The 26,452-nt window shown below is 39.9% G+C and overlaps 3 protein-coding genes across 4 annotated transcripts in view; 1 reads left to right on the top strand and 2 right to left on the bottom strand.

Moving 5' to 3' along the window:
• LOC148373464 (aconitate hydratase, mitochondrial-like) overlaps positions 1–1,089 on the bottom strand; it is a 50,353-nt gene extending 49,264 nt beyond the window's left edge. Inside the window, 1 exon segment of the mRNA XM_088325801.1 lies at positions 1,033–1,089. Coding sequence (XP_088181927.1) covers positions 1,033–1,068 — 36 coding nt within the window. The 5' untranslated portion in view covers positions 1,069–1,089.
• tob2 (transducer of ERBB2, 2) lies at positions 701–12,172 on the top strand. Its single transcript, XM_088325748.1, has 3 exons — positions 701–758; positions 6,670–6,947; positions 10,458–12,172. The coding sequence occupies exon 3, from the start codon at positions 10,625–10,627 to the stop codon at positions 11,828–11,830; it is 1,206 nt and encodes a 401-aa protein (XP_088181874.1). The 5' UTR covers positions 701–758; positions 6,670–6,947; positions 10,458–10,624; the 3' UTR covers positions 11,831–12,172.
• A 2,772-nt stretch (positions 12,173–14,944) lies between these two features.
• tefb (TEF transcription factor, PAR bZIP family member b) lies at positions 14,945–26,452 on the bottom strand. Of its 2 annotated transcripts, none has more exons than XM_088325654.1 (4): positions 26,205–26,452; positions 21,035–21,535; positions 18,626–18,837; positions 14,945–17,783 (listed from the first exon to the last, which is right to left on the bottom strand). In XM_088325654.1, exons 1-4 carry the CDS (start codon positions 26,305–26,307, stop codon positions 17,568–17,570), a joined length of 1,032 nt encoding a protein of 343 aa, XP_088181780.1. In that variant the 5' UTR covers positions 26,308–26,452; the 3' UTR covers positions 14,945–17,567. The 2 variants fall into 2 exon arrangements, with proteins under 2 accessions (XP_088181780.1, XP_088181723.1); XM_088325597.1 differs by lacking the exon at positions 26,205–26,452 and adding an exon at positions 22,159–22,454.

The following is a 26,452-nucleotide window of genomic DNA, read 5'->3' as shown; positions in this document are numbered from 1 at the left end:
TCGCTTCTGTTTTGACATTAAGTACCGTACTCAGAAATTTATGGCGGGCCAGATTAAATCAGCAAACATGGTAGTTCCAACTATATGTTTTAAATTCCTGACTTAAAGTATACAGGAATCAAGTACGGAAAAGCAAAATACATACCTGTCAATATGTTTTTAAGTCAAGTCAAGTCAAGTCATTTTTATTTGTATAGCCCTAAATCACGAAGAGTTTCAAAGGGCTTCACAGATTATTACACTATATTACACAGACTATTTTCAGCCGACGAGAAGAGTAGGTTATTTTTCCTGTATTTTGTATGTTTTTTGATTATTTAAAATAGTGTACGCCATAAAACTTTTTTTTGTACGGGATTTTTCAAATATACTGCTGAGTATAATTAAAACACATAATTTATGGCAAGTGGGTAAAGAACTAAGGAATATACTGGAATTTTGTTCGTGTTGTTTATTTGATAAACAAAATAAAATTGCTTTACACAAATAGTCTTTGTTTTTATTCCACATAATCTGTTTTGCAGTGAGTAAATGTGTGCCGATTTGTGTTTCTAATGTGTATTATCGCTTTATACGGGAAATTGCAAACATTAATAATGGAAGCATTTTGCTAAGGTTGACAGGTAAGCAACTAGCTCTGCTTTGTCCCATACGTATTTTGGAATCAGTACTGTTACTGTGACACACTGCTCCAAAGGTTGCAGCCCGTCTTCTATCCACAACAATAATTTAACTTCAAAACTCAAGTTGGATTACAGGTGAGGACACAACTGTCTGAGAACGTATAAAACATGCCAATATTGACCTGAGTCCGCATCTGACTTGGCTTGGTTTATGCCCGTTTCATGCGTCACAGCTGCGGCTCGAGTTATCCAAGTACCGTACACCGAGACCTGCTTAGCAACGATTTTATGCGCAGTCGTGAAAGCGTAAACGATTATCAGTAGCCTGCCGTCAAGATATCCTTCTATTCTCACACGTAGTTAATTAAAAAATAAGTTCATGCGTGCATTATATTATAGATTATCTCACCCGCAACCGAGTAACGGTGAGCCAGTAGGACGCCATTTTGTTTTATATTAATGAAGTGTCGACTGTCGCACTTATATGACGTAAACAAGATCTAGACGATTTTTTTTTCTCTGCATTGCTTAATAGAGGGCTCCGCGCTTTGTGCTAAAAATAGTAACACGGCTTCGTGCCGCCATCTTGGAAGTCTGTCGATTACAAGCGGTGATAGCAAGAGGAGCAAATATTTACTCAGTTTGTCTATTTATTTACTCAACTAGCTTCGTTTGTGTACGGATTTTGTACATCAACACTATGGAAAACTACGTGGAGAGTTTAGACAAGCAGGCACGCTGCGAAGTTGCATTTTATTGGAAAATTTGATCCCTACAAAATTAAAACAAGGACTGGAAGTCTGATCCCGATTTGTTGCCGTGTGTGACTTACATCGAACTTGTTAACTATCTTATTTTCCACCCAAGTCCCTTTTGTGAACTGAAGGATTTTCAAAATTACAAAAGTATGGAAGCCTACGACAGATTTGTGTCTTGTTGGGTTCGGGATGTGTCTGTGCACACAAGCGAAGGTGATGAAAACAAGACTGTGAAAGGGAAAGTTCTACATTCTCAGAGTTTGTCTCAGCCAAGTTTACAACCATGGATCATTGTTGACAAGTCATCATCGATTCTGTGTGCCCATTGCAAATGTGTTGCAGGTTTAGGGGAATGTTGTTCTCATGTTGCTTCCCTTTTGTTCTATGTTGAACAACCCGGGAAAGGCAACGCTTCTCCGAACGGCGCACCGGTGGCGAAGTTAGCTTAGCTTTCGGGGGCTTTAAATCCTCTATTGACGCGAGTTGACTGAGGAAAGGAGACTCTCTTTCCCTGAAACCGCGTTGACTTTCTCCACCAAAATAGTGTACGAATGAGAAACGGAGTTTTGTTCGGTTTTTAAATGTCGTTTTCGGCAAAATACCTCACATATATGTTATAAAAGTAGTTTGGGGTCGTCGAGCTGTTGTCATGAAGTACACATGTCCCATAACCTTTTTAAAATTTATTTCTACATCATAAATAATTCAATTTACCTGTCAGAAAGTGGTCAGAACAAACACGAACACAGTCAAGCTTTGGCAAATTCGACCGGTTAATAGCTGCCAGCCACATTCGTCTTCGCCGTTCACTTTTCTCCTGAGCTTCAATCCCCTGATCGTAAACACATTTCGGAAGTCGAAAGAAGCCCTTCCCACCCTTTTCCCCTCGGCTACAACAGCCAACAAAAACGCACGTATTTGGCATTACAATGTAGTATCTAACTGGTTCGCTGAACAATAACAATGAAGTGAAAAGCTTTGTGGACTTCCAAAATGGGCGCCAGCAATGCATTGTGGGTAATCTTAAGACCTCGAAGCACTCTATAAGTGAGAAGTTTACCAACATCCAAACAGGAAAACAACATTGGAATGACACTAGGAAGTCCTATTTGCGAAGTCCGGGTAGCCTGCGTATGTTTTCTCAGACTTCCTACTTCTTTTGGAACGCTTTAAAGTTGTATCTGGGACTATCCGAATGGGACAAGTCCGACTTCCCAATTTAATGAACGCAGCATAAGTTGTTCACATCTCTGCGGACCTGATCATACACTTCAAAGATTTGTTACATTGCATTTCATATTCATGTTGGCCTGGAGAGGGATGGGCGCCACCAGGCTGTACTTGCCCAAGTCACACCACAGGAAAGGTTGCCCTCATGACTCTAGTGGTTAAGGGATCCAACCAACCAACCAACCATTTAATATTTATGTAATATTACATCTGAGTCCGGCAGCACAGCGGCGCAGTGGTTAGCGCTTGTGCGGCACAGTTCATGTCATGGGAACCTGTCCTGGGTTCAAATCCAGCTCCAGACTTCCTGTGCGGAGTTTGTATGTTCTCCCCGTGCTTGCGTGGGTTTCCTCCGGGCACTCCGGTTTCCTCCCTCGTTCCAAAAACATGCATTTCAGGTGAATTGGCAGGTCCAAATTGTCCCTAGGTGTGAATGAGCGAATGCGTTGTCTGTCCCTGTGTGCCCTGCGATTGGCTGGCAACCAGTTCAAGGTGTCCCCTGCCCAATGCCCGGAGATGGCTGGGATGGGCTCCAGCCCCCCCGCGACCCTAATGAGGATAAGCGGTACGGCTGATGAGATGAGACGAGACATCTGAGTCCCATAGCATGTTTTTCTTATTCTGTATAACGTATGTATTGTAATTTTTAAATAACCTTTTTATGACATATATCTCACTCAAAGAAGAATGGTATTTGATTATTTTTACAATATTTCTTGCAAGGGTCTAATGGAAATTTGAATAGGTATAACAATGTACTACTTCAAAAGCTACAACAACGAGAAATACAAGGAATTGCTCATCACCGGTCTCAATAAGTACAGATTGGCGTCAGCAATTCAAGTCTTACGAGCATTATCTGTGGAGTCCCTCAATGATATATATATATATATATATATATATATATATATATATATATATATATATATATATATATATACACACACACGAATAACTTGCGTAATGTATCATCGAAATTCAAATCTATTCTATATGCTGAATATAGCAAAACATAAGTTTGATGAAAACAAACTATCATTAAATGTACCAAAAACAAGAGTTATATTTTGGGGGAAATCCACAAAGACAAAAATAGGTAATGTTCAAAGAGTTTAAGGTTTTTTGAGTTATTATTATTCATGTTAACTGGAGACCCCACATAAATAGCATACAATCCATATTAGCAAAAAACTTTTCAGAAATGAAAATGTTCTAATGTCGAATAAATTACAATGTTTATGGTACTTTATGCAGCCTGTGCAAGAAAGTCCAAAGCTTTTAATTTTTTGTAATGCTATTTAAAAGTCAAATTTGCAACAAAAAAATGCTATTCTTCTCTTCTTCTATGTTTGTTGCTGACCAATTTTAATCAATCCAAAAATCAAACAGAAAAGATTATAATTGAGAGTATAATGTATTGAATTGATATTTAGTCATTCAGTTAGCATTAGACTTTAAAAAAGATGTTTTACAAATGTACACATTTTTAGGAAAACTGCTATCACGAAAGGGTGTATTTTGCTTGTTCACCTATCACGGCTCACGAATCCCCTTACCGCCAGGGTTGAAGTGGACCACTTCCTATTGTGTGTCTTGAGTATGTGCAGCCTGGCAGCACCCATCCCTCTTCATGTATGGTGCTAGGATCAAATTGCTGCTTCAGCACACTTTAGTACAGGGTCTCAAACTCAATTTACTTGAAGCTAATGTCTGGGCGAGATTGGGCCAAATCAGGTCTTCAACCAAAAAAAAAACCAGATTGAAAACATTCAACTGTTTTTAAACAGCATTTTAAAACATTCCTTTCACAAAACAAGATTTAAAAATAAAAAACGTAGAATTCATATGAAAATACATCAATAGATCATTGATGGATGAATTTCTAATCAACCTTGGCCTGCATTTAAAGGGACAGTGTGTATCATTCAGTACCCCATAGAGGTAAAACAACAATAATTGTTTAAACATCCATCCATTATCTGCACCGCTTATCCTCAGTAGAGTCGTGGGGGTGCTGGAGCCCATCCCAGCTATCTTTGGACAGTAGGCAGGGTACACTGTGAACTGGTTGCCAGCCAGTCGCAGGGCACACAGAGATGGACAATTCCCTCGCTCATTCACACCTAAGGACAATTTAACCACGCAGATACGTGGAGAACATGCAAACTCCACACTGGGAGGCGGTGGTAGCTGGACTTGACCCTGGACCTGCGCACTGTGGGGCTGCGCACTTACCACCCAGCCACTATGCCGTCCCATTATTTAAACAATCAGCAAAAATACAAGAGCTATTGATTATAGATGATGCATTTTTTTAATTCGTGTCGGTCAAGAAATGCATATTTATTTCACATAAGAAGCCTCACCTAGATGGAGATGACATAATTGTACGCCATCTTGTACCCCCAAAAATCTGGTGCATGGCTGGGCCAAAAAGATTTGAAAAAATGGTGCTTTGCGGTCCCTTTGATTCTCCGTAATTTTAATTCTAATTTGTCATTTTTACCACTCAATTTTGGTTGCACGACAAAATACTACATCACCTAGTTGTCAAAAAATACAGTTGGTGGGCAGTGAGGGCCTGCAGGGCCTTCCCTGCTAGCATAAAAATATCAGAATTATGTGATTTTAATTATCTTTTGTCCATCAATACTTATTGAATAATTCCAAATTGTCTATCGCTACTTTTCAGTGCCTCTCCCTGGTTGCGCTCTTCCCCAATGCGGGCTTTTACAGTTCAGACATTAGCTGTTGCTAAGCTCAGGAAACTACCCTTCACAAAAAATCCTGAACGCGGTTTCACATAACATCAGTCTTTAAGAAAGTTGTTGGTTCACCCAATCAAATTCTGAGTTTGCTTCTGAAAGCCTGCTAGCAGGCGTTGAGAAACCTCACTGGTTTCACAAACTATGATTGTCCAGACGGCAGTAATTCACCAAAGCGAATCCCGGCTCGTCCGTGTTACATGTCGAAGTGTCCTTGGGTAAGACACTGAACCCCTAATACTTCCAATAAGCAGGTTAGCGCCTTACATGGCTGCAAGGCCGCTATTGGGAAATGTGGAGCACATTGTAAAGCGCTTTGGGAAGTCATTGACTTGAAAAGCGCTATATAAATGCAGATCATCTCATTTCATTTCACGTTCCTCTAAAAAAAATGGGAAATTTAACTTCCAGGAGCTGGCTCAAAAAGCTTGTTTGCTTGCAAATTGCATGTCACTGATTCAGACTGGAGCTGAAGGCCAAGGTTTAAAATCTCCAGTTCGCCACTGAATAATGCACACTCTCCCTTTAATTTTTTTATTGAGGCAGGGGCCTCAAACAATCATCCTGAGGGTTGCAAATGGTTCCTGGGCTGTGAGTTTGAGACCCCTGGTGTAGTATTTCTGTTAAATTTTAAACAAAAAATATTCAATGTAAGGACTTATAGAAGAAGATATTACATGCGTGTTCAATCTAACGTGCGTATAGGACAATTTAAAAAATAATTTAGAAATCAAAAATACTTTGTGACAAAATATGTGTTTTGTTCAATGATTCATTTCGTACAGGGAATACACTATCATAAACATATCGAGAATTTATGTAAAACCGAAAAGAGGTGTAGAAAATGTTCGAAGTGCACTCTCAATATTTGTCATGCCTAAATTGTGATGACGACTACATCATTATTTATTTGTAAAGAACGTCATTTCCCACAAGTCCATGCTTTTAAGGTCACAACGTTTACGATATAATGATTGGTTTACACATCCCAATAATCTGTGTGCCTTCCCTTCCCTCAGCCAATTGGCGCTCTGTTGCTATCCCGCTTGTATTTTTAGCAAGCGTTCAGCACCTTTTAAGAACTACAAATATCCCTCCGCGATATCAGCTTCAATACGAGATCTATGATATTTAAAACACAAAAACAATATTACATATTCATCATGTTATAGTACTTTTTAAAATGTATCTTTATACGATTCTGAATTTTGAATAAGTTAACTTGCGTGTATTAATTTATATTTAACCTATTGTTGTTGTATCATAATAAATGTTCCTATTGTTTTTATGCAGGTAACAAAAGCATTTTGAAAACCATGTGAAAGGAGGCCACAAGAATCGAGAGAAAATAGATCCTGTCGTCACGCGGGTGTAGGCGAGTCACACTATATAAATACGTGGGCTTGTCCAATCGTAAAGTTTTCTCTTCATTCGGCTGTCGCTTGAAGAATGCAAGAAAGAATAACTGCTCCAAGGTGAATTATCCCAATCGCCGATCTTTGCATGGACTCGTCGCAGTGAATTTGCAAAAAAACGGCATCAAATTAAAGGTCGAAGCCAAGTCGGTGCAGGTAAGTCGCAGCTCACCAAAGGTTCAATTTCAATTTGTTAGATTCCATCTATGCTTGCTCATTATGTCCCTTTTTAAATCATTTGGCTTGTTTGCATCAGTGCATCCACCATTACATTTTCTAGGTTTTGTCTTTTTTTTTTTTTATGCTGGCTTCGTCTCTCGAAGACACTTGCTATCTTGTGCATAATATGTTTGTTTACTCTTCGTTATTATGACGTGCTGCATATCAAATGCAAATTAACTTGACTGGTCGTCTGTCTCTCATATCGTTTTTCGTGTCCTTATTTGTGCATGTTTTGAATTTGCGTTTTATTTGCCTCTGTTGCATGTCAGTAATGGTAGTTTTTTTCTTTTGAATTAGGCTATCAGTTTCAATTAAATTGACAAAACAGGCATTAAAATATTAAAAGGGCGATGAAATGTTAATGTTTTAATTGTGCAAACGAGGCGTTTCATATACAAACATTTCCGTGTTGCAAAAAAAGATATTTTGGGGTATTTTTCATTAGCTGTCAACGTGTCCCTTGCTAGGATGTGTTGTATTTATTTTCAGGTGTTTGTATCTATACTTTATCACAATGAATCCTGTTCTTCGGGTTTCTGCATGAATAAGCGATATTCTACATTAATATAATGAATTCAACACTGTTCTTCGGGTTTCTGCATGAATAAGCGATATTCTACATAAATATTTAACATTTTATGATGCAGTGCAGTTTCCACACGACTTTAAATTACAGCCACAAAAATAAACAATAACCAATCAGTACATTTTAATGTAATTAAAAACAGTATTGTCTTTAAGGGCTACAGAGCTATTCTGTTAATTTATGGAACTATTCTTTCCGAATGCCTGCAATCTATGCTTGTTGTGTTTGAGATAATATTAGGCACTTAAAGGTCGAGATGCCATGCGGCTGAGATTTCACAGCTCAGTGGCACATGTTTGAAGCTCCATGTAAACAACACAATACATTCTGTTTTATTGCTCAGCCTGCAGCAACTGCTGTAAAATAAAATCCTCAGTGATGTCACGCTTGAAGAATAAAATGCTGGAGCCTACTCTTAAGGAGACTCTCTGGTATCCGTGTCTTCATTTGTTTTTGTATAAAGCTATAGTAATTGAGTTTGTGCACTATTCTATTGGTTGTTGTTGCATCTGCATTCATTGAGCATGTTTTATTCAGGTTGTGGAACGGTACAAAACATGTCCCTTTTTTTCTTTTTTTTAGCCCCGCTCCTCACATCAACACCCATCTCAATGTCACCTTTTTTTATTCATGTAGTGCTAAAGAGTGACTATCTCGCTCAGGCCCTCACATTCAGTAACCTAACATGTGTGCAGCTTGATCAGTCGTAAGACCGTATTTTCCTTAAATCGGATTCTTCTCTTCAAGATGAAGACTTCCAATATTGCCTGGGAAGTTGATGAGAGGATTGTTTTTGTCCATGAGAAATGGGAGAGGGACCATGATGCTGCATGATGGGAATTGGAGTTCAGTGATGGCCAAACTGCCATTTTATAACTCTTCCCTTCACACACGTCTTGCGATGTTGGCTTTTCATTTTTAATCTGATGCGCGGGGACGAATGGATTGAAGCATTAAGCAGTAGGTGCTCGATGGAATCAGATTCAGATTATAAAGGATTTATGAGGCCCACGCGACATCTGTCGTATCCATCAGTACATCCTGTACACTTACCAAGCCAAAATTTACAGAAAAGCAAGTTTCTTTATGTGAATGTAGACCTGGGTTGTTTTTCTATTTGACAATATTGTTATTGTTTTGAATCTGTGTTACATCAGAGAAGTATGCTACTTACGGGTTGCTAGTAGTTGTTACACTGATTTTTATGAAACTTAATATTGTGTTCTTAGCTTGGTATTATAAAAGAAAAAGTATGGTGTGCATAGGGGCAAAAAAAATCGTTCATTAAAACAAAACAACGATTTAAATAATAATAATAGGCAAAATATATGAACTATCATATAAACATGCATTTTAAAAGATGCCCCATAAGCCGATAAATTTGCATTCATTTTACATAACTGGAGCCTCACATAGGAGCTGACATCATTGTCCACATCTTACTGCTACTAGTACCCAAAAATCCAAAAACCTCGAAAGGCTTTGCAAAGAAATCAGAATAAACTGGTGCAGTTTGGTCACTTTGAATTTCCATTTTTTGTGTTCTTTTTTTAATGGGATATTTATGTTTTTATTTTGTTTCGCATATAAGTTATGTGAACCAAATTACAAAGATGAGGTGGGCAAACTTTGAGCCTTAAGCCACATTTGGTTAAAAATAGTTTGCAAAAAAGAGTTTTAGAAGATGAGAAATTTCAATCAGTCTTAATTCTGATACCTTGTCGATACATGAGGAAAAAAATGTTATGTGGGCCTATCCAATTTTCTCACTATACATTTATGAATCAATATACATTTAGACATGTCCATGTTATATTTCATTTTACAGTTGTTTATAAATTGATTAATTTCGTACGGTTGGTTTTGAAACACTCCGAATGAAAGAAATGAAATATTGTATGTGCCTTTTTGACCACAAAATTTAATAATTTTAATTGAAAATCTCAATGCAAAAGGGTTAGTTTGGAAGCGTTCATGGTATTTGATAACTATTTTATAGATAAAATAACGCAATAACAAAATGGCAAGTACAGAAAAATGAAGCCAGCTATTTGAGTGTTCGCTTTGAGTATGATACACATTCATGAAAAATGTATTTCTAATGGAGGGGATTCCAAAGGACACTAGAGACAAGAATGTCACCAAAACGACAACAAATGTTTATCAGTAGTATTTTTTTTATTTTTTTTTTAAACCATCATATGTGTTATCATTTTGTATTTACCATTTTTGTTCGGGCGGGCCATAGTTTGTCCATCCTTGTTCTAAGTCAAGTACAGTTCATAATATTTGTAAAGTGTTTTTTTTTTTCAAATTAAATCAATTTAACGTATTACACTGCTGCCAATTGTTTTTCTAATAATTTGTGGGCTCCTAAGCAACTGTTAAAGCGTTGGTCAAACTAGACTAAATGTGAAAACCGTAGACTTCTGAAAATTTGTTTTTTCCTGTGTGTGATATTGAGGAAACTTCTCAAATTGCCACCAAGCATGAATTATTGGATGAAACTGCTCTTGACAGTCTTTTTTAAGCCCTTTTTGATGTACCAACATCTGTCTTCCCAAACAAATGCACAAAACTGAAAATATTTATCTTGCGACTTATTTGGGAATTTTTGTTGATGCCAATGTTATTGCACTACTTTTTATTGCACTATTGTTACAATGCTATATTTTTTATTACACTATTATTATAACTTCGGCCTGTCTCTTGGCACTACGTTGTAAATATTTTTGCCTATTTATTCTGAAAGTTTTTTTGTCTGATTTTTCTTTTTAATCTTGTTCTAAACAATGTTTCACCCCGTTGATATGGATGGAAAAAAAAAAAACACAATTCTATTTGCTCTCTCTTTCTAGAGGTTGCAGTGTGCCCCACTTGTTACGACTGCTCTGTCCATGCCTCCAAGGTGCCTTTCAAGATGGTGACTTTTCATCCACACAGCGTACAATAAGCCAGAGGCGAGTCAAGGACATTTTGCTTTGCATCAATTTCTTTTGAAAGAAAACCTCTTCACTGGGCCGTCATGCATCTTGAAGTGAAGGTTGCCCTCAACTTCATCGTGTCCTACTTGTACAATAAGCTACCTCGGCGTCGCGCCGACCTCTTTGGTGAGGAGCTGGAACACATCCTGATGTCTCGTTTTGAGGGCCACTGGTACCCTGAGTCCCCTCTCCGAGGCTCGGCGTTCCGCTGTTTGCATCTGGGTGCCCCCAGGGACCCTGTAGTCGAGCTCGCTGCCAAACGGAGTGGGCTGGATACGGAGGAGGTGCGAGCCAATGTCCCCGCAGAGCTCTGCGTGTGGATTGACCCACATGAGGTGTCCTATCAGATTGGGGACAAGGGGACGGTGAAGGTGCTGTATCTGGAGGACCCCTCTGGCCTCAGCAGTGATAGCGATCGAGCTGAGGGTTTAATGAGAGTGATCAAAGGAAATAACGAGTTAGAGGAAGCCAAGAGTTTGGTCTTCAATCCTGATGCTCGGGTGTTTGTTCCGATCCAAAGTCGGTTGTCTCCTTCCCTTATGGCACCGCTCCCCAGTTCCCCCACGCCGCCATCAGTCCAGCCCGGTCCAGCCCTTTTCAGCTATCCCACATCCAGCTCGCCCCCTGACCCGGCCGCCCACTCCTCAAACGCATCCCCCCCTCCACCTCCTATCTACCTGGCCGCCCAGCAGCCCGCCTCCTCTCTCCCCACGGTCCGCCCCCAGCCCATCACTTTCACAACCGCAGCTTTTGCAGCCACTAAATTTGGCTCCACCAAAATGAAGAAATGCAGCCTGGCTGGGCCTGTAGCCGCTCAGGGCATTGCCACCGGACCATTGCCAGCCCAGAGGATGCCATCCCATTCCCCCACCACCATTTTGGCACCAGAAATGCTGAAGCACAAGTCTCTCTCCCTCTCCATGCACTCTCTCGTCGGGCAAATCCCAAGTCAGCTGTCCCCCAACGCCAAAGAATTTGTCTACCCGAGATCGCAGAGCCCCCACTACTTTGATGCCGAAGCTCAGCCCATACAGGCTCATGCTGGGCGATTTCAGGCCACCCATAATGTGAGCACCCACCCGTCTTTTGACCCTTTCACCAGCCCTCCGCCATCCCAGAGTGTGGGCATTAATGGCACCAACGGTGAGATGTCCTATATGGAAAAACCCCAATATGTTGAGGGTTTGGGGAGCTACAACCTGCAATATCCCAGCCAGTCCTTCCAGCCTGTTGTGTTGGCCAACTAAGCCTTTATTTGTCAAGAGCCGGTCTAAGAGCTCCAGATGAACTATCTCTAACTTACTCCACGAATACTAATGCAAGCCAACGCCGTTTTCTAACTGCGATTTAAAGATAAACATTATTTCATGTTAGTTCTTTGTGTGTTGTCATCCATCATGTCCATTGTTATTCATTATATGTCATGTAATGGACATGAACTCTGGTAAAGCTCCAGTTTGCACATCATGTTGTGTGAAAAGGACCTAGCCAAGTATTGCACTTTGCCCTGCAATCTGTTCATACAGTGCTGGCTATTCAGGGAAGGAGGAGGGAAGTGGGGGATCTGTGCTTTCATGTGTTGTGCTCACTGTGATTGGCGCCTCAGCACGCCGACATTACGGTAGTAAATACAAGAACTGTTTATCATCAGTAAGAACATGTTTCGGTGATGAAGTGAGAAAATAGAAATATGTAATTTATCTGCCGGGTGGAATTGCAACGGGGAAGGTCACGGGAACCTCTGAGGGAAAGGAAGCTTTGCATCTTAAAAAGACAGCTTTCACGTGCCGATGCCCGCAGTCGTGCGTGTGTGCGCTTCTTGCAATCTGCACAGCTAAATGCACATGTACATGTTCCCAGTCATCAGTGTGTGAAGGTGATCGGGCTAGTGAGTTGCGATTGGGGGATGGTGTAGACCGAGAGAATTTGATAAATGGCTGTGACTTCAGGGATGTAGGGGTGCGTTTCTCAGGCACAGTAAAGAAAAGGCATGCGCTGCCTCAGTGGCGTCCGGTGTCGATTGACTTTGAGAGCGAGATTTTTTAAAACCCAGGACACGTTGCTGGTGAGCTTTAATGGTTTTGAAGCGAAAAGGCGAATACTCGTGCCCCTCCTTGAAATGCTTCAGTGCAGAGGGAGAGCAGGAAAAGGTGAAGCTGCTTCCCGTCTCTTGGTTGTCATGCGGTCAACGACGAATGTTCATTATCGGTGGGACACTTTTGTCGATATTTTAAGCCCAGCGCAGCATTTCAAATTGAATATGTTTGAGCACTTTATCAAACGGCGCTCTATCACATCCATAAGTTGTTTTCTGTTTACATTCCATTTTCGTTGAAAGCAGTGCAAGCACTTCAAAAACGCTGAAAATACGGAAATGGAGTCCGTTTAATGTTTTTCTAGCTTGATATGTATTCGTGTTTTTTACCTAAGGACCCATAACTGTCTTTTTGCCCTTTCACCACCCTCTTTGAAAATACAGAGGGATGTAACTGATTGGTCTTTGTTCTGTGATTTAATAAAAAGATCTGATAGTTGTATATTTTGTTTTTGCAAACCACAAAATGTCAAGATGATGTTCAGATTCTTTGTTTAGTTTCTTATACGCTGAAGTTATTTTTGGAGAAATAAACTGAATATATGCAAAATGAGATAAAAATAAATACGAATATTACACAGTCCAGTATTGAATGTGTATTTTACTTTTTACAACAACGGTTTAGAGAAGCGGGTAAATGTATTAAAGCTGGTGTTAGAAGAGCTGAATGTTTACAAAATGATGCTTCATATCACTGTCCACTGCTTAAAACAACCTGTGTGGAAAATCCTTGGACTCTTGAAATGTTTGTGCAATTACCAGAGGAGCCATTTGGCGCAAAGTTAGTTCCTCATTATCATTCTTACAATTAAAACTGACATAGACCTATTTTCCACTTAAGTGTGACCCTCTGGTCTCCACAATACAGCCATAACCCGCACTGTCATTACTTGCAACCACTTTCAGTTGCCCTTGTCAAGTGCAAATTTAAGGCCATAATTGATTAGAGCCAGCTCTGGGTTTCTACCTCCTAATGTACCTGAAAAGCATCATAGCAAGTTGGTATCTTCCAATGAGAAAGAAAGAAATGAATGTTGTATTCAGCCCCGATAGAGATAGCCTGCAGGAGCCCGAGTGAGATGCTTGCATATTTCATTGTGGTTAAAAGAAGCCCCATGTCTACACTTTTAGAACCACATTGTGTTTGTGCTCAAAAATTTGAAACTCACTCCACGCCTTTCATTTGCAGGCTATCCCGCAATCGGGGTTGTAGAAAAACGAGAAATATGTATTTGTGTGTTGTTTGTTTTTTATTTAGCACTTTGGAAACTTTCATTGTTATAAGAATTTATTTTGACACCTAACGTTAAAATGTATAATGGAAAAGATGTGTAAATAATGACTTCATTTTCGACTATTTTTTGTTTCCCTATTTTGTATGAGATCCGTACACCTTGTAGATGTTTAGCAAGTCTTTCACGAATGAAATACAGTGACCCGTTTTGTCAGAATGGGGCATTGCTACCGCAGTTTCTTATTGTATCAGACTTCTTTTTTAAGTTTGTAATAAAAAGACCAGTAAGCATGGAAAACAAGCTGTTAGTCTGTAATTTCTCGTCTCTCTATTGCAATCGAATAGAAAAACCTGAGCACCGAAACACTCTAGTCCCGCTAGCAAATATTGCAGTAAACAAACTCCTGTGACGCTTGATCAATAATTCAAGAAGGGGGGGAAAATCTCTTGGTGATGAGCCAGTCTGTGCACCACCCAGCTCAGCAGGGAGACATCCCAGCACATATTACTGCAGATTTCGTCACTGACTAGCTTGTGGCGTGCTGATGGGGTACCTGCTGTAATATTGACTCGCTCACAGCCTTTTCATAGTAATGTGTTGTGTTTTTATCATGCTTGGTTGGCCTTATCCTTGACTCTCCTCTACGTTTCCATCAATTTCTTTGTGCCCCACCTCAGCATTTCCTCTGCCATCCCCAAGCTCCCTCACCGCATCTCCTGTCTTCCAGAGCTCCTCCTCCTTTGCATCCCCGTCCTTTTCCATTTTAGAACACACACGCATGCCCATCCGCTTTGAAGCTGTTGACGTTACGCAACACTACTCCCCTGTGAGTGTATGTGATCATTACGCAATAGCTCTTACTCTTCTGGAGTACTGATGAAGAGCACGTCGGGAGGGGGAAAGCGTGCAGCATCCAAACAAAAACATGCCAACACGTGCAGATAAATGGCAAGTGCAATATCGACTCTATTGTGAGCACACGGGGACTTTTGTGATGTCTGTTGAGAAGTCAAGGTCAAATTGAGCCGATATGTCATTGAATCTCGTTTTATTCTTTCAAATTCATGTTACGCGATACAGAACAATGCCACTGCAATATCATGTATCCATACATCTTAGGACAATACAAAAACATCCAACATAATTTTTACAGAAAGTAATGCAAAAAAAGAAAACATTTTTTTTGGTTGCCATTTTAAATTACTTTCTGTGATATAGTTGTAGCTGCTTCCAATCAAACAAGGTGGCTTTTCCCTTTCACCTAAAAAGTACACATTAGCATCATCAGGTAAAAGAAGATATATCGCTTGTGCTTGAGAATTTATTTCACACCAAGAATATATTTTGCTATGCATGCACATCACTAAACATGAACAATGTTTTAGTTTGTGTTGTGCATGAAAAAATACAGTAGACAAAATCAAACGAGAGCTTCCGTTGGAGCCAATAAACGTATTCCCACCAAATATGCAAGTGCTCTCTTTACAATATTAGTGGATCAAACTAATACAATCTTGAGATTAATCTTACACTTTGCTACATAGAGACCTACCCCAGCAATTTAAAAAAATCGCGACACTCAGAATAGTATGAATTCAATTTAAAAACTCCTCAGCTGCAGCAACAGTCCAATGCAGTGCATATTTAGTTGAACGTCTATGAAAACACACAATTAAAAACGTCTGTTGCACGAATTAAAGTTGAATCAAGAAAACTCTTAAGCACCAAACGATTCTGTATATCTTTACATAGATCAATTTGGTGTTTATAGGAAATAATCGGCACAGTGATCAAAAGGTGCCATGTTAAGCTGATCTTTGCCCCGAAAGGAAATCAAGCGAACCCCTATGCACCGACGGCTGGCATTATTATGCGAGTCACAACATCGTTATACACATCTCTGCATTAATACAGCCACCGAGGAGCATGTCTGCTCTTTAGCGATGGTTTACAGACATTAAGTACACTTGGTGTAAAATAGTCAAGACATTGATCGAAGACGACGTACGCTGGGTTTCATGCATTACGATCCCTCACTACACTGGATCAAAATGGAAGCACAAAAGACTTTCTTCTCTTAGAAGTAACATAGCAAATGTACACATCACTGAAGTCAAACTAGCAATATAGAAGAGGGTATTATTGCCATAGTCATTGACGCACAATTATGCAAATCAACCCACAATTTTTTTTTTTTTTTTTTCTCGGCATATCGAAAAGTTTTGTAACAGTCTGTGACGTAGTTACTAAAACAGGTTTCTAGGGGGGTACAAAAAGAGCATGCTGCATTTACTGAGTAACCTCTTTTCCGGACTATCACCTGTTCCAACCCTTTCAAAGCAAGAACGGCAAAGAAATGGAGAGAGGTCAATAAGAGTACCCTTCCTTTTGCCTGTTGGTCAAAGACTGAATATTAATAAATTGAATGGAAATGAAGGACCCCAATAATAATATAAATCATTTTAAACCAGACAGTTAACCCATTAGCGTCCCTGCTTAGTCATTCACTTAATTAGACCTTTTCCTCAAACACAAAAAATATGACATGTTCTTGCACATTACAGTCAACAGATGCATTATTACCGTCAGAATAAATACAGCACTCTTCGACTATTTGGCAAATATAAGGAATAGCATCGGTTTTAAAAACACAGTCAAAATCCCTTTTTTAGGATAAAAAGACCTCCAGATGATTGTTTATTTACAGGGTTGAGAGCAGCCCTAAAAAATGGGGAGGCTGTTCAAATAGTTTATTGAAGAATAATCCAGCCATCACGACAAGATGGTGAGGGAATCTACTTGCAGAGTGCAGTCAAATAAACATCCTTTCTCACGTGCCCCTCCACACAAAAATCTGCACTTTTTTGTTTGGTAAAGGCCATATTCTGAATCAAATATTAGTTAATGATCGAGAGGCCGATGTAAGATTAATACAAGGACTTCATGCATGATTTCTATGAAGCTACCGTGCCTCCCACAGTGATAATCAAGTACCTTCCACCAAGAAGTGCAACGAGGGATTACACACAGAAGATGACTGTACAAATTGTGTGTGCATTACTTGAGAAGAACTAAGCATGTTCTCTTCCGCCACCTGAGGTTTTGCTCTCCATGCCTTTCGGGGTTCAGTACCCGATTTTAACTTCATCCGCCATCTGTCTCAGTGTCAGCATCCTTTTTGAGAACTAAAAGGAACTAGACACAAGGAAAAGTGAGGGGCGCATTAACTCACAACAGACGGCACTCATGCTTTGGTCCAAGAAAAGTAGTGCTATGTTGTGATTTTAGGTTTCAAAACAAAATTCTTAGCCTGTCGTTTTCCGATTTCCAGACTTCCTTGAACGCATCTCGAGACCAGACGTGTTTTCCGTGCGTCTCCGTTCGTGGGAGCGTTTTGCTGCCCTCCTCTGAGTGAAGGAGCCAGGCGCTCTCCACAGACCTCTCCTCGATTACCGCTCCTAGCCTAACCCCCCGCCCAAGTGTGTCTGACACTCCGGCGCCAGGTTCGGACCCGCGACCGGAGCTCCACACAGTGACCGGAGGTCAGCAAGAGTGCAAATTTGGATGTCCCTTGTGTGTTTGTGTCTGTGATAAATTCTGCGGGCTAGGAAGTTCTGCTTCTGTCGGATCGATGATTCGTTTTTTAACGGGTCTTTACAATGGGCCGTACTTGGCTTCATAGCGGGACACCAAATTCTTGCAGCGACTACAGTCTTTGCGCATTTCGGCCACTTGCTGCCGCAGGGCCGCATTTTCCCGCTCCAGGAAGGAAGCGCGTACGGTGATCTGGTTCTCTTTGAGGCGCCGGGCGTCACGGGAGCGCTTGGCGGCCAGGTTGTTCTTCTTCCTCCTGGACCAGTATTTGTCATCCTGAACAAACAAAGACAAAATGAGCGTCTGGTGCTACATGTCTTTCTGGCCAAAATGTGGCTCCAGACTCAAACTTAAAAAAATGGACGTTTCTTGGAAACGAAACCCTGACCCCTAACTCTAACGGCAAATCAATCATTGTTATCTCGGCCTCTCAGGAGCTTAAAAAGTAATTCCAAAAACACTTTCTAGTTCACCTCTGTAACTCTTACAAAAAAAACAACAACATAAAAAATCTGACACGGTTTTTATTTATTTATTTAACAAACCAAACACAACACAAAAGATATGGCAGACCAATCGCTAAGCCTTCTATGCTGGCCTAAAAATATCTGAATTGTGAGGTTTATGAAAATTTGTTCAAGAATTTTTATTAAATAATTCCTGATGTCTGTCAGCTTTCTTTCATAGCTTTACTCGCAGATGCGCTGTTTACAGATGTGTGCTTTCATATTTAAGCATTTAACCAATCACATTTCAGTTTTTAGTTGTTGCCAGGGTCAGAAAGCTACCTGGAGACCTTTCATATTATTAGAATCAATCGTCTTTAATTTAAATGAATGATTTATTTTTTTCACCACAAGGTGAATACACACTGGATTTAGTGTAAATAACATCAAGTACTTGTTAGCAGATTCAACAAGGTTTTTTTTTTCATTTTCCTTATTCAGAGTTTTTTTTTTTTGCCAAACTTATGATGATGACCGTTGCAGCCCTTTAAGACTTTTTGTGTTTAAGGGCTTTGCAAGTAAAAATACTTGACTTCTGTTATTTTTCAAAAGTTAAAATGCAGCGTTAATTCTTAATCGTTGAACAACACACTTGCCGGTGAGTCTAGCTACCTTCTGTTCAATGGGAACGAAGACTTTCTTTGCTTTCTTGATCATGGGCTGCGGCTTGAGCTCCTCGTCAGAAAATTTGTGTTTGCGCGGGTTGAAGAGCTCTCCTCCCGGCACACTGGACAGAACCAAATCGGTCGGATCAGGCTGAAAGTTGACGTCCACTTCAATGTCGTCCGGGTTGATGGGAGACGGCGTGTTGCGCTCTCGGGGCCCTGTCGGTAGATACACACCAATGAATTTTAGCTTTACAAAAATAGATCTAAAAAAATTGGTTCTCAACTGGTCTTACTTGAGGGCCCACCACCCTGCACTAATTACAAGCTTCGATCCAAATCCCTTAAGAAATTAAAAAAGCTGACATCATTGTCAGCCATCTTGCGGCTACGAGTACACAAAAACATATTTTTCCTCTCCTTTCATCTTTGTTCTTGGTTTTATTTTTCCTTTTCTCCCCTTTTTCTTTCTTTCCCCCGTTTTCTTTCATTTCCTTTGTTCTCTTTTATTCTTTTTTTCTATTTTTTTAGTCTTTTCGTTTCTTTTATCTTCTTTTTTCCCTTTATTTTTAATTTTCTGTTTTCCCTTTTCTAGAACTATTGAGTCAGATACAATATATATATATATATATATATATATATATATACAGAAACAAAATATAAAACACCTGCACATGACAGGGAAATAAACTGTTTTCTCTCGTCACATGTTTATATAGGTATGGACTATGCGTGTAATGTAAGAGGTTTAATCGATTTCCCCCTTATGTGTGTAGGTTTGTAATGTTTATATTTGCCACCAGATGGCAGAAGTGATTTATCGGAATTACCCTGCCCTGCTACATGTATGTGGGCATTGTGGGGTCACACAGCATAGCATACAGCTCAGTACTGTATTGCTTGTCTGCATTCAACCGCCTGTTGTTGAAAATTGGATCTTAGTACATTTTATACAATTCAAATGAAATGTAAAATATGTGAACTCTTTTTCATTCATATGGGCATGTTGTCAATAAGTTTGTATCCAACACATCTGGGTTGAACAGCGTTCGGCCCTATATGTGACCCTGAATAGAAATATCAAAAATTGTTTGGGGAAAAAAAACAACAACATTCCAGAGCATTCAAAACTGCAAACTTTGTATGGGTACATGACTTTGTTATTGACTGAGAACTTTTATTATTTTGATTTTGTGTATAATTGAAAAAGACTTTTTCTTTATCAAAACATTGCCTATGCTAGATACATTACATTTTCAAGATTTAAATTGTTTCCCAAGAAAACTACTAAAACGACAGTTTCCTTCACCTCATAAAATGTAGTGGATGATGATTTATATGGCTAAAATTTTGTAGAATAAAAGAGTGCGCGTAACGCAATTAATGTGTAATCCCACGTGTGTACTCTTTGTGCTCAAGCACTCTAGAAATTTGTCCTACGGAGATGCTCTTTCACAGCTATCTTCAGTTCTAGAATTAAATAAACTCAAAAGCACTTTGGAACCCAAGTCATAGAGAATACAGTAATCCCTTGCTGTATCGTGGTTTACTTTTCGCGGTTTTGATACTTTGCAGATTTTTATCTGAATTGTTTATTGTCATTAATATCAACGTATCATTCATTGTGTTTGCACCAGACAGCCCAAAGCAAATGGTATCATGGAGGAAAGTTGAGGAGGGCTTTGTGTGTGTGTGTGTTGGGAGGGCGTGACTGTCTGTGCGCAACTGTTATATGCTGGTGCATGCTGTCAGTCAATTAGCGGGCTGGGTACACAACAAAAAAAACAAACTGCGAAAAACAGCGACAGCTTGTATTTTAGCGGCTCATTACATTGAAAAGAATTCCATCAGATAAATCTATCTCATCAACGACAGCTCCTTTACCCATGAACCGTATGATCTGGAGCAGCAACTCGAGGGAAACCGCTGAATTTGTGACTCTTGTATTTCAATCATCACGGAGCCCTGGCTGAACCTAAGGATCCCCGATGCTGGCTTGCAGCGAGCTGGCCACTCTCTATATCACCTTCTTACAATGAAAGGAGAAGCCCTCCAATTTTGTTCTTCTGTTGTAGAACTAAAGAGACCATTTATTCAACTGTATAGTTGCTATTTTGTTACAGTGATAAATCGTATATGTTACTTATATCTTGTTTCTACTTTGCGGGATTTGACTATCGCTGGACTTTTAGGGAATTCAACCCCCACAAAATACACGGGATTACTGTAAATAATTATATCATTGATGGAAACTCAAATGTGCCTCAATAAATTAATAAATGATCCAACAATCTTGCAGATTTTTAAGATCACAGTCACACTAATGTCCGATCTATCTAATATAGTCATTTTTGCTCACCCCTATATACAACATAACACAATTTAGTCAGAGACTATGAGGGTGCAAATTCCTCACCAGGATTCTCCTTCTTGATTTCCACAGCTTCGACTGCTTTTGCATCAAGGGGTAAAGCTTCATCTTCTTCATCTTCATCGTCTTCCAACTTGGCAGGCAATAACGTGGTGACAGTCACCGCTTCCTCCGGCTCAGAAGTGTCCGTGGAGGTGTCAGGAGCAGGCCGCGGAGACGGGCACGCAGATGTTGTGGTGGCGCACGCGATGGCTGTACCCTTGAGTGCGCTCTTGCCTTTCCCTCCATTCGGAGTCAGCGTCTTCTGCAACTCCTCATCCTCCAAGCAGGCAGGTATCCCGTTTTCCAACAGGAACTCATCCAAGTCCATGTACTCCAGATGAAAGGTCTCACCGTCGTAGGGAATGGTCTTCTCCCAAATGGCTGGGGTCAAGGAGGCTGACACCCCTCCAGCGTTGCCCCCACTGCTTCCCCTACTCGCGCTGGCTGCAGCAACCCCGCCCCCCTCCACATCGTCAGTGAAGCCCAGTTTCTCCTTCTCCAGCTCTGAATTCAACACAAAAGGAAACAAAAGTTCATTCGAAACAGTTCATTCAATAGGGCTTGTTTGAGTGTGGAATTTAAGTTCAGGATACAGCTAACGCCAGGGTCGGGAATATACGTTATTATTATTTCATAGATTTTTTTTTTAAAACATCAAATGTCCTAAAGGGAAATAAAATGTGCCGAATGATTAGATTAAGTCTGGAGAGCAGGTTTGGTGGTTTTGTTGGAATATGTCTTAAAATATTTTGTGTGGCTGATAAAAAAGGAACTGAATAAATAAACAAACGAAATACTCTAAGAGCATAAAATGTTCCCGACCCCTAATCAAAAGGCTGCAGCACAGAAAATAAGCATCAGTCATTGTCAAACAGGAATTGTATTCCAAGCAAAACAATTCAATGACAGGGTGTTGTGTGCATACACAATTCAGAAAAAAAACGAGACAAATAAATTACAAATGTAAAATGTGTTACCAGGATCGAACACCATACCACCATAAGTGGATCGCGGCGGGGGCGTGTCTACAGTGCAAGTGCGCAGACCACTGCACTTAGAACTTCTTGTTCTTTTCGCTCCGAACAATTATTTTCCACTTAAAATCGTGTTTTAAAAGACAATCTTACCGTCGTCGCCTTCCTCGAGAATGTTAGGAGGGGGGATGTCCATTATCTTCTTTATAACAAACGGAAAAGACTTCTGCTTAGTTGTCGGGTTGACGGGCGCAAACGCCACCACTGTTTTACCGGGCATTTTCGTCGACACAAAATCAAATAAATCAAAAATATTGCAGGTCCCCCTTCAACTCCTGTACCGTGTGAATACGCCTGTCGACCACGAAACAAAAACGAGCAGAAAAAGAATCTACACCGCTCCCCTTTGTGTTGCCCGTGCACATTCCGGGCGAGTGTTACATATTCATGAGGAGGTTAGAAAGGCCCGCCCATTTTCGGCATAGTAGAAGCTCATTGGCTGCTTCTTCGGTCATATGCGCCCCATTTTAAACACATGCGCTTGTTTTCTTCTTGTTTTACTTAAGCTTATTTTAATTATTTTCAATGTGAAACCAGCAGCAACAAAAAGTATTACAAAAAAACAAAAAACAAAAATCATGAAAAAATATACTTTGGAAAGGAGACCCCGGTTATTTTCACAATGTGGCCGCAAACCGACCTTACAAATTCTCATGTTGAATGTGTTTTCCGATGACACAAAGGAATGAAAGTGAGAAGTCGCTTGCATGGGATATAGTGTCCTGCAAACGGGTCGCGAGAACACTCGTGGCAAAACACGTGCCCCCCGCCCTCACTCGCTCACGTGACAGTACAAGCTGTGTAGCGGGAGCGGCCGCGCGTTTCCCTGCACGTGCTGAGAACTCACATTCTCGTCGGTGGAACAGTGTAGTGATGGGAATTCCGTCTCTTTTTAGAGAAGCGGCCCTTTTGGCTCGGCTCACTGAAAAGAAGCGGCTCTTCTGAATTTCGGTTCTTCAGATTTTTTTTGTATTTTTTTACGCTTTATCGCCAATAGTTTTAAAACGTTGATGCACCAAATCAATTCATTTTGACAAAGAATTATGATATCATATTAAAATAGCTTGTATAGTTTCAATATACTGTACGGTGAACTTTGACTTTTATTTAAACTCTCAAATTGTTTATACTGAGCCGGTGTTTCTCCATCATTTTCTGTTACGTCCCTCTGCCGAAGAAGAAATCCTCTCGCACGCCTCGAAGATCAATCTTTTTTTTGAAAGTGATCACGTAATAAACATATTGATTAAGACTTGATATTGATGGAAACAAGTCACTTCCACCCATGCCAAATCTCCATATTTTGGCACATTTCGGTCAAAAGGAAAGTCAAGCGTCTTATCAGCGTGATTAGGTTGTAATGTACGTTAATTACATTTTATTTTATTTGGCTTTGTGCTGTCTGCTGCCAAGTTAGACATGACAAGCACACCGGTCTTTACTCCTCTCCCTCCAAGTGCTACAGGGGGAGACTTTTGCTCGTCTCTTTACCCTTTACTCTAATCACCTGTCTCCGTGTTAAATATTTTTTTCATGGGGTCACTTGAAGGCCTGCTACACTTAATGACTACACTTCATATTCAATTCATTTTCACTGCATGGAGGTTAAATGTAAACAAAACACTCTTCTGCTGAGAACATCACTGCCCCTAGTGTAATAATGGTGCAATTGCACTTTGTTCTATGAAAGTTTAAAAAAAATAAAAACTCCCCGAAGTAAAATGCGCCTGCGCCCGTCTTGACGCAGCTTCGCCCCGTTTGTGGCCCGCCCCGCTATTTTAGAACCACTGTACTGAGTGAACCACAGAGAGATGACCCCACCATTAGTAATGAGTGACGTCGAAAGCAAGAGGGAGAACCAGAGAAAGGAGAGGGACAGACAGTGAAAAATAAAGTGGATGAGAGATAGAGAAAGAAAAGGAAAGATAAAAGAGACAGACATAAAGGGAGAAAAGAGATGAAAACAGCGAGAAAGAGAGAGGAAGAAAAAAATAATTGGATACAAAGAGAGAGAAAGAAAAAAGGGACAGAGAGAGAGAGAAAAGGGGAATAAAAGACAGAAGAAAAATAACAGGGACAAAGAGATAAATAAAACAAGAGTGTGAGATAGACGTAAAGTGAGAGGGAGAGAAAGAGGGGAAGAGAAAAGAAGGGTAATAAGGAAAGAGAAAGCAAAAGTGTGTGTGAGAGAGAGAGAAAGAGGGAGAGAAAATACAGAAGGAGAGAGGTATAAAGAAAGAGAAAGAGGGTGAGGAGAAAGAAATAAAGAAAAAGAGAATCCAAGAAAAAGAGGGAGAGAAGGAAAAGGGAGAGGAAAAAGAGGGTGACAAAAAGGGAGGGAAAACGACAAAAGGGGAGAGAGTGAGAAAGAGAGAGAGAAAGAGAGAGAGACTTTCGAAGGCTCCTCCTTGATGAGGAGCCAGCTCTCGTCGGTCAATTCTAAGAAGCGGCTCACAAAGCCGTTTCGTTCACCAACGACCTATCACTAGACCAACGCTTCATAAAATATATAGACCGAACAATGATTAAGAAACATTCAATACCTTAATATTGATAATTACATAATTAAAAACAACCGACTTTATATTCACACGCCGTGCGTCCATGAACAAATGCATGAAAAGTAGGGCACGCAGGTAATATTAATTTTATATTTTTTTCATTCAAAGAATCCCTAGACTTAAAATGTCGCACTTAGTCACTCCTTTTCACGTTTTGTCACACGCGACCTTTAAAGTCCACGCCGTTGCTTAGCACTTATCTGACTGAATAAGCAGTGCGTACGAAATGCACAATGCCGCATCGCACGTGTTTTTCACGTCCTAGGAGAGCAAAACGAGAGAAATGGAGCGAAAGGAGGATCGAGAAAAGCGGGAGCATGTTAACCTTGAAAACAAGATAAACGAGCTCGTTGTCGATACTGACCTCTTGTGGTGACTACACAATATGTAAACTGCCAGTTTCGTAGTAACCGACCTCAGATTCAGCAAAATATCAGTACTTTTTCTCCAGATTCATTTTTTTTTAAATTGGAGAAACTAAAATGCTAATCCTAAGATTAACAACCGCAAATTGATGATTCAAATACCTGTCAACTTGTTCTATTTCCCAGTATTTTATACGTTCTTATCGATTCAAATTGTGTACGCCGGATAAGCGTTATTGTACGTCATTTGAAAATATAATGCTATATATAATAAGCGACACTTGCAGTGTTGGGAACGAACAAAGAAGGGTGTTGAAAAACATGTTTTTGTTGTGTATTTGGTGAATAAACTCGTCTACACAGATTATCTTTGTTTTTCATTCCCCATCGTCTGTCTTGCAGTCAGAATAGGTGCCTTTTGTGTTTGTAGGGTTTATAATAGATAGATAGATAGATAGATAGATAGATAGATAGATACTTTGTTCATCCCCGAAGGGAAAATCGCATAATAAGGGGAATTTGAATCAATAATAAGGGGAGAAAATGGCTGAGGTTGACAAGTATGTGGTATTAATGACCACCGGTTTCAAGGATTTGAATATAACGAACTAAAAGTGCCACCAGGATCAAAAGCTTAAAATATGTTTATAAGACTAAGATAAAAAACAATATATAAGATAAATAAATGTTTGTAAATGCACAATATCCTCTACCAAAATAAAAACAAAATACGTTTTTATGATTAAAAAAAATCAAAGTACAAAATAAATATAGCCTATGTTCATAAATGCCAAAAGATCCTCTCCCACAACACCCAACGACATTTAAGAGTACAATACAAAACAACGTAATCATTGTTTGAATCCAAAATAAAACAATCTAACTATACAGACCAATAAAACAAATATTGTAGTATTTACACTTTTTATAAACGACTACAACATACTTAAGGAGTGAATGTTATCACAACAACTACTAAAAAACACACTCACAAGGAAATAACTAAACACTAACACATGATTAGAATACTTCAAGTCAGTCGCTATTGAGTTTGCCAACAAGTTTATAACTCAACAATAATTCTACGTATGCAATTACTAAGCAACTTTACCTGACCTATACGTAAATGCAGCCAAACAAAAAATACATCAAGGATTTATTGACAAGATCCGAAGAAATACATACATAAATACCTAAAATCAAATATTCTTACCGCAGTCATCGAATGCTGGGAAAGAGAAGGGATAGTCAGCCAAGGATCTGATGAGATCAGGAACTTCTCCCCTGTCTCCAAAAAAGTGATTAAAAGAAGACATGTTGAGCGATAACAAGTAAAGGTACTGTACGGCAAACAAATCAAGCGGCGAGTGTCGATCTGTAGTCTCGACTCAAGACTTTGCAACAACTTTGAAGTTCCTCACATCACGGGGACACCTGCATGTGCACAGCCAGCGTGGATTG

This window comes from Urocampus carinirostris, chromosome 1 (assembly GCF_059441175.1).
Source record: "Urocampus carinirostris isolate Australia breed hairy pipefish chromosome 1, RoL_Ucar_1.0, whole genome shotgun sequence".
NCBI classification, from domain to species: Eukaryota; Metazoa; Chordata; class Actinopteri; order Syngnathiformes; family Syngnathidae; genus Urocampus; species Urocampus carinirostris.
This window is presented reverse-complemented; position numbering and strand designations above follow the sequence as displayed.

Coding starts and splice junctions, on each gene's coding strand:
- tob2 (XM_088325748.1), top strand. CDS start 10,625: ATGCATCTTGAAGTGAAGGTTGCCCTCAACTTCATCGTGTCCTACTTG.
- tefb (XM_088325597.1), bottom strand. CDS start 22,285: ATGCCCGGTAAAACAGTGGTGGCGTTTGCGCCCGTCAACCCGACAACT. Junction 21,536..22,158: donor TCTCGAGGAAGGCGACGACG/GTAAGATTGTCT, acceptor TGTTGAATTCAG/AGCTGGAGAAGGAGAAACTG. Junction 18,838..21,034: donor AATCAAGAAGGAGAATCCTG/GTGAGGAATTTG, acceptor ATCTACCGACAG/GGCCCCGAGAGCGCAACACG.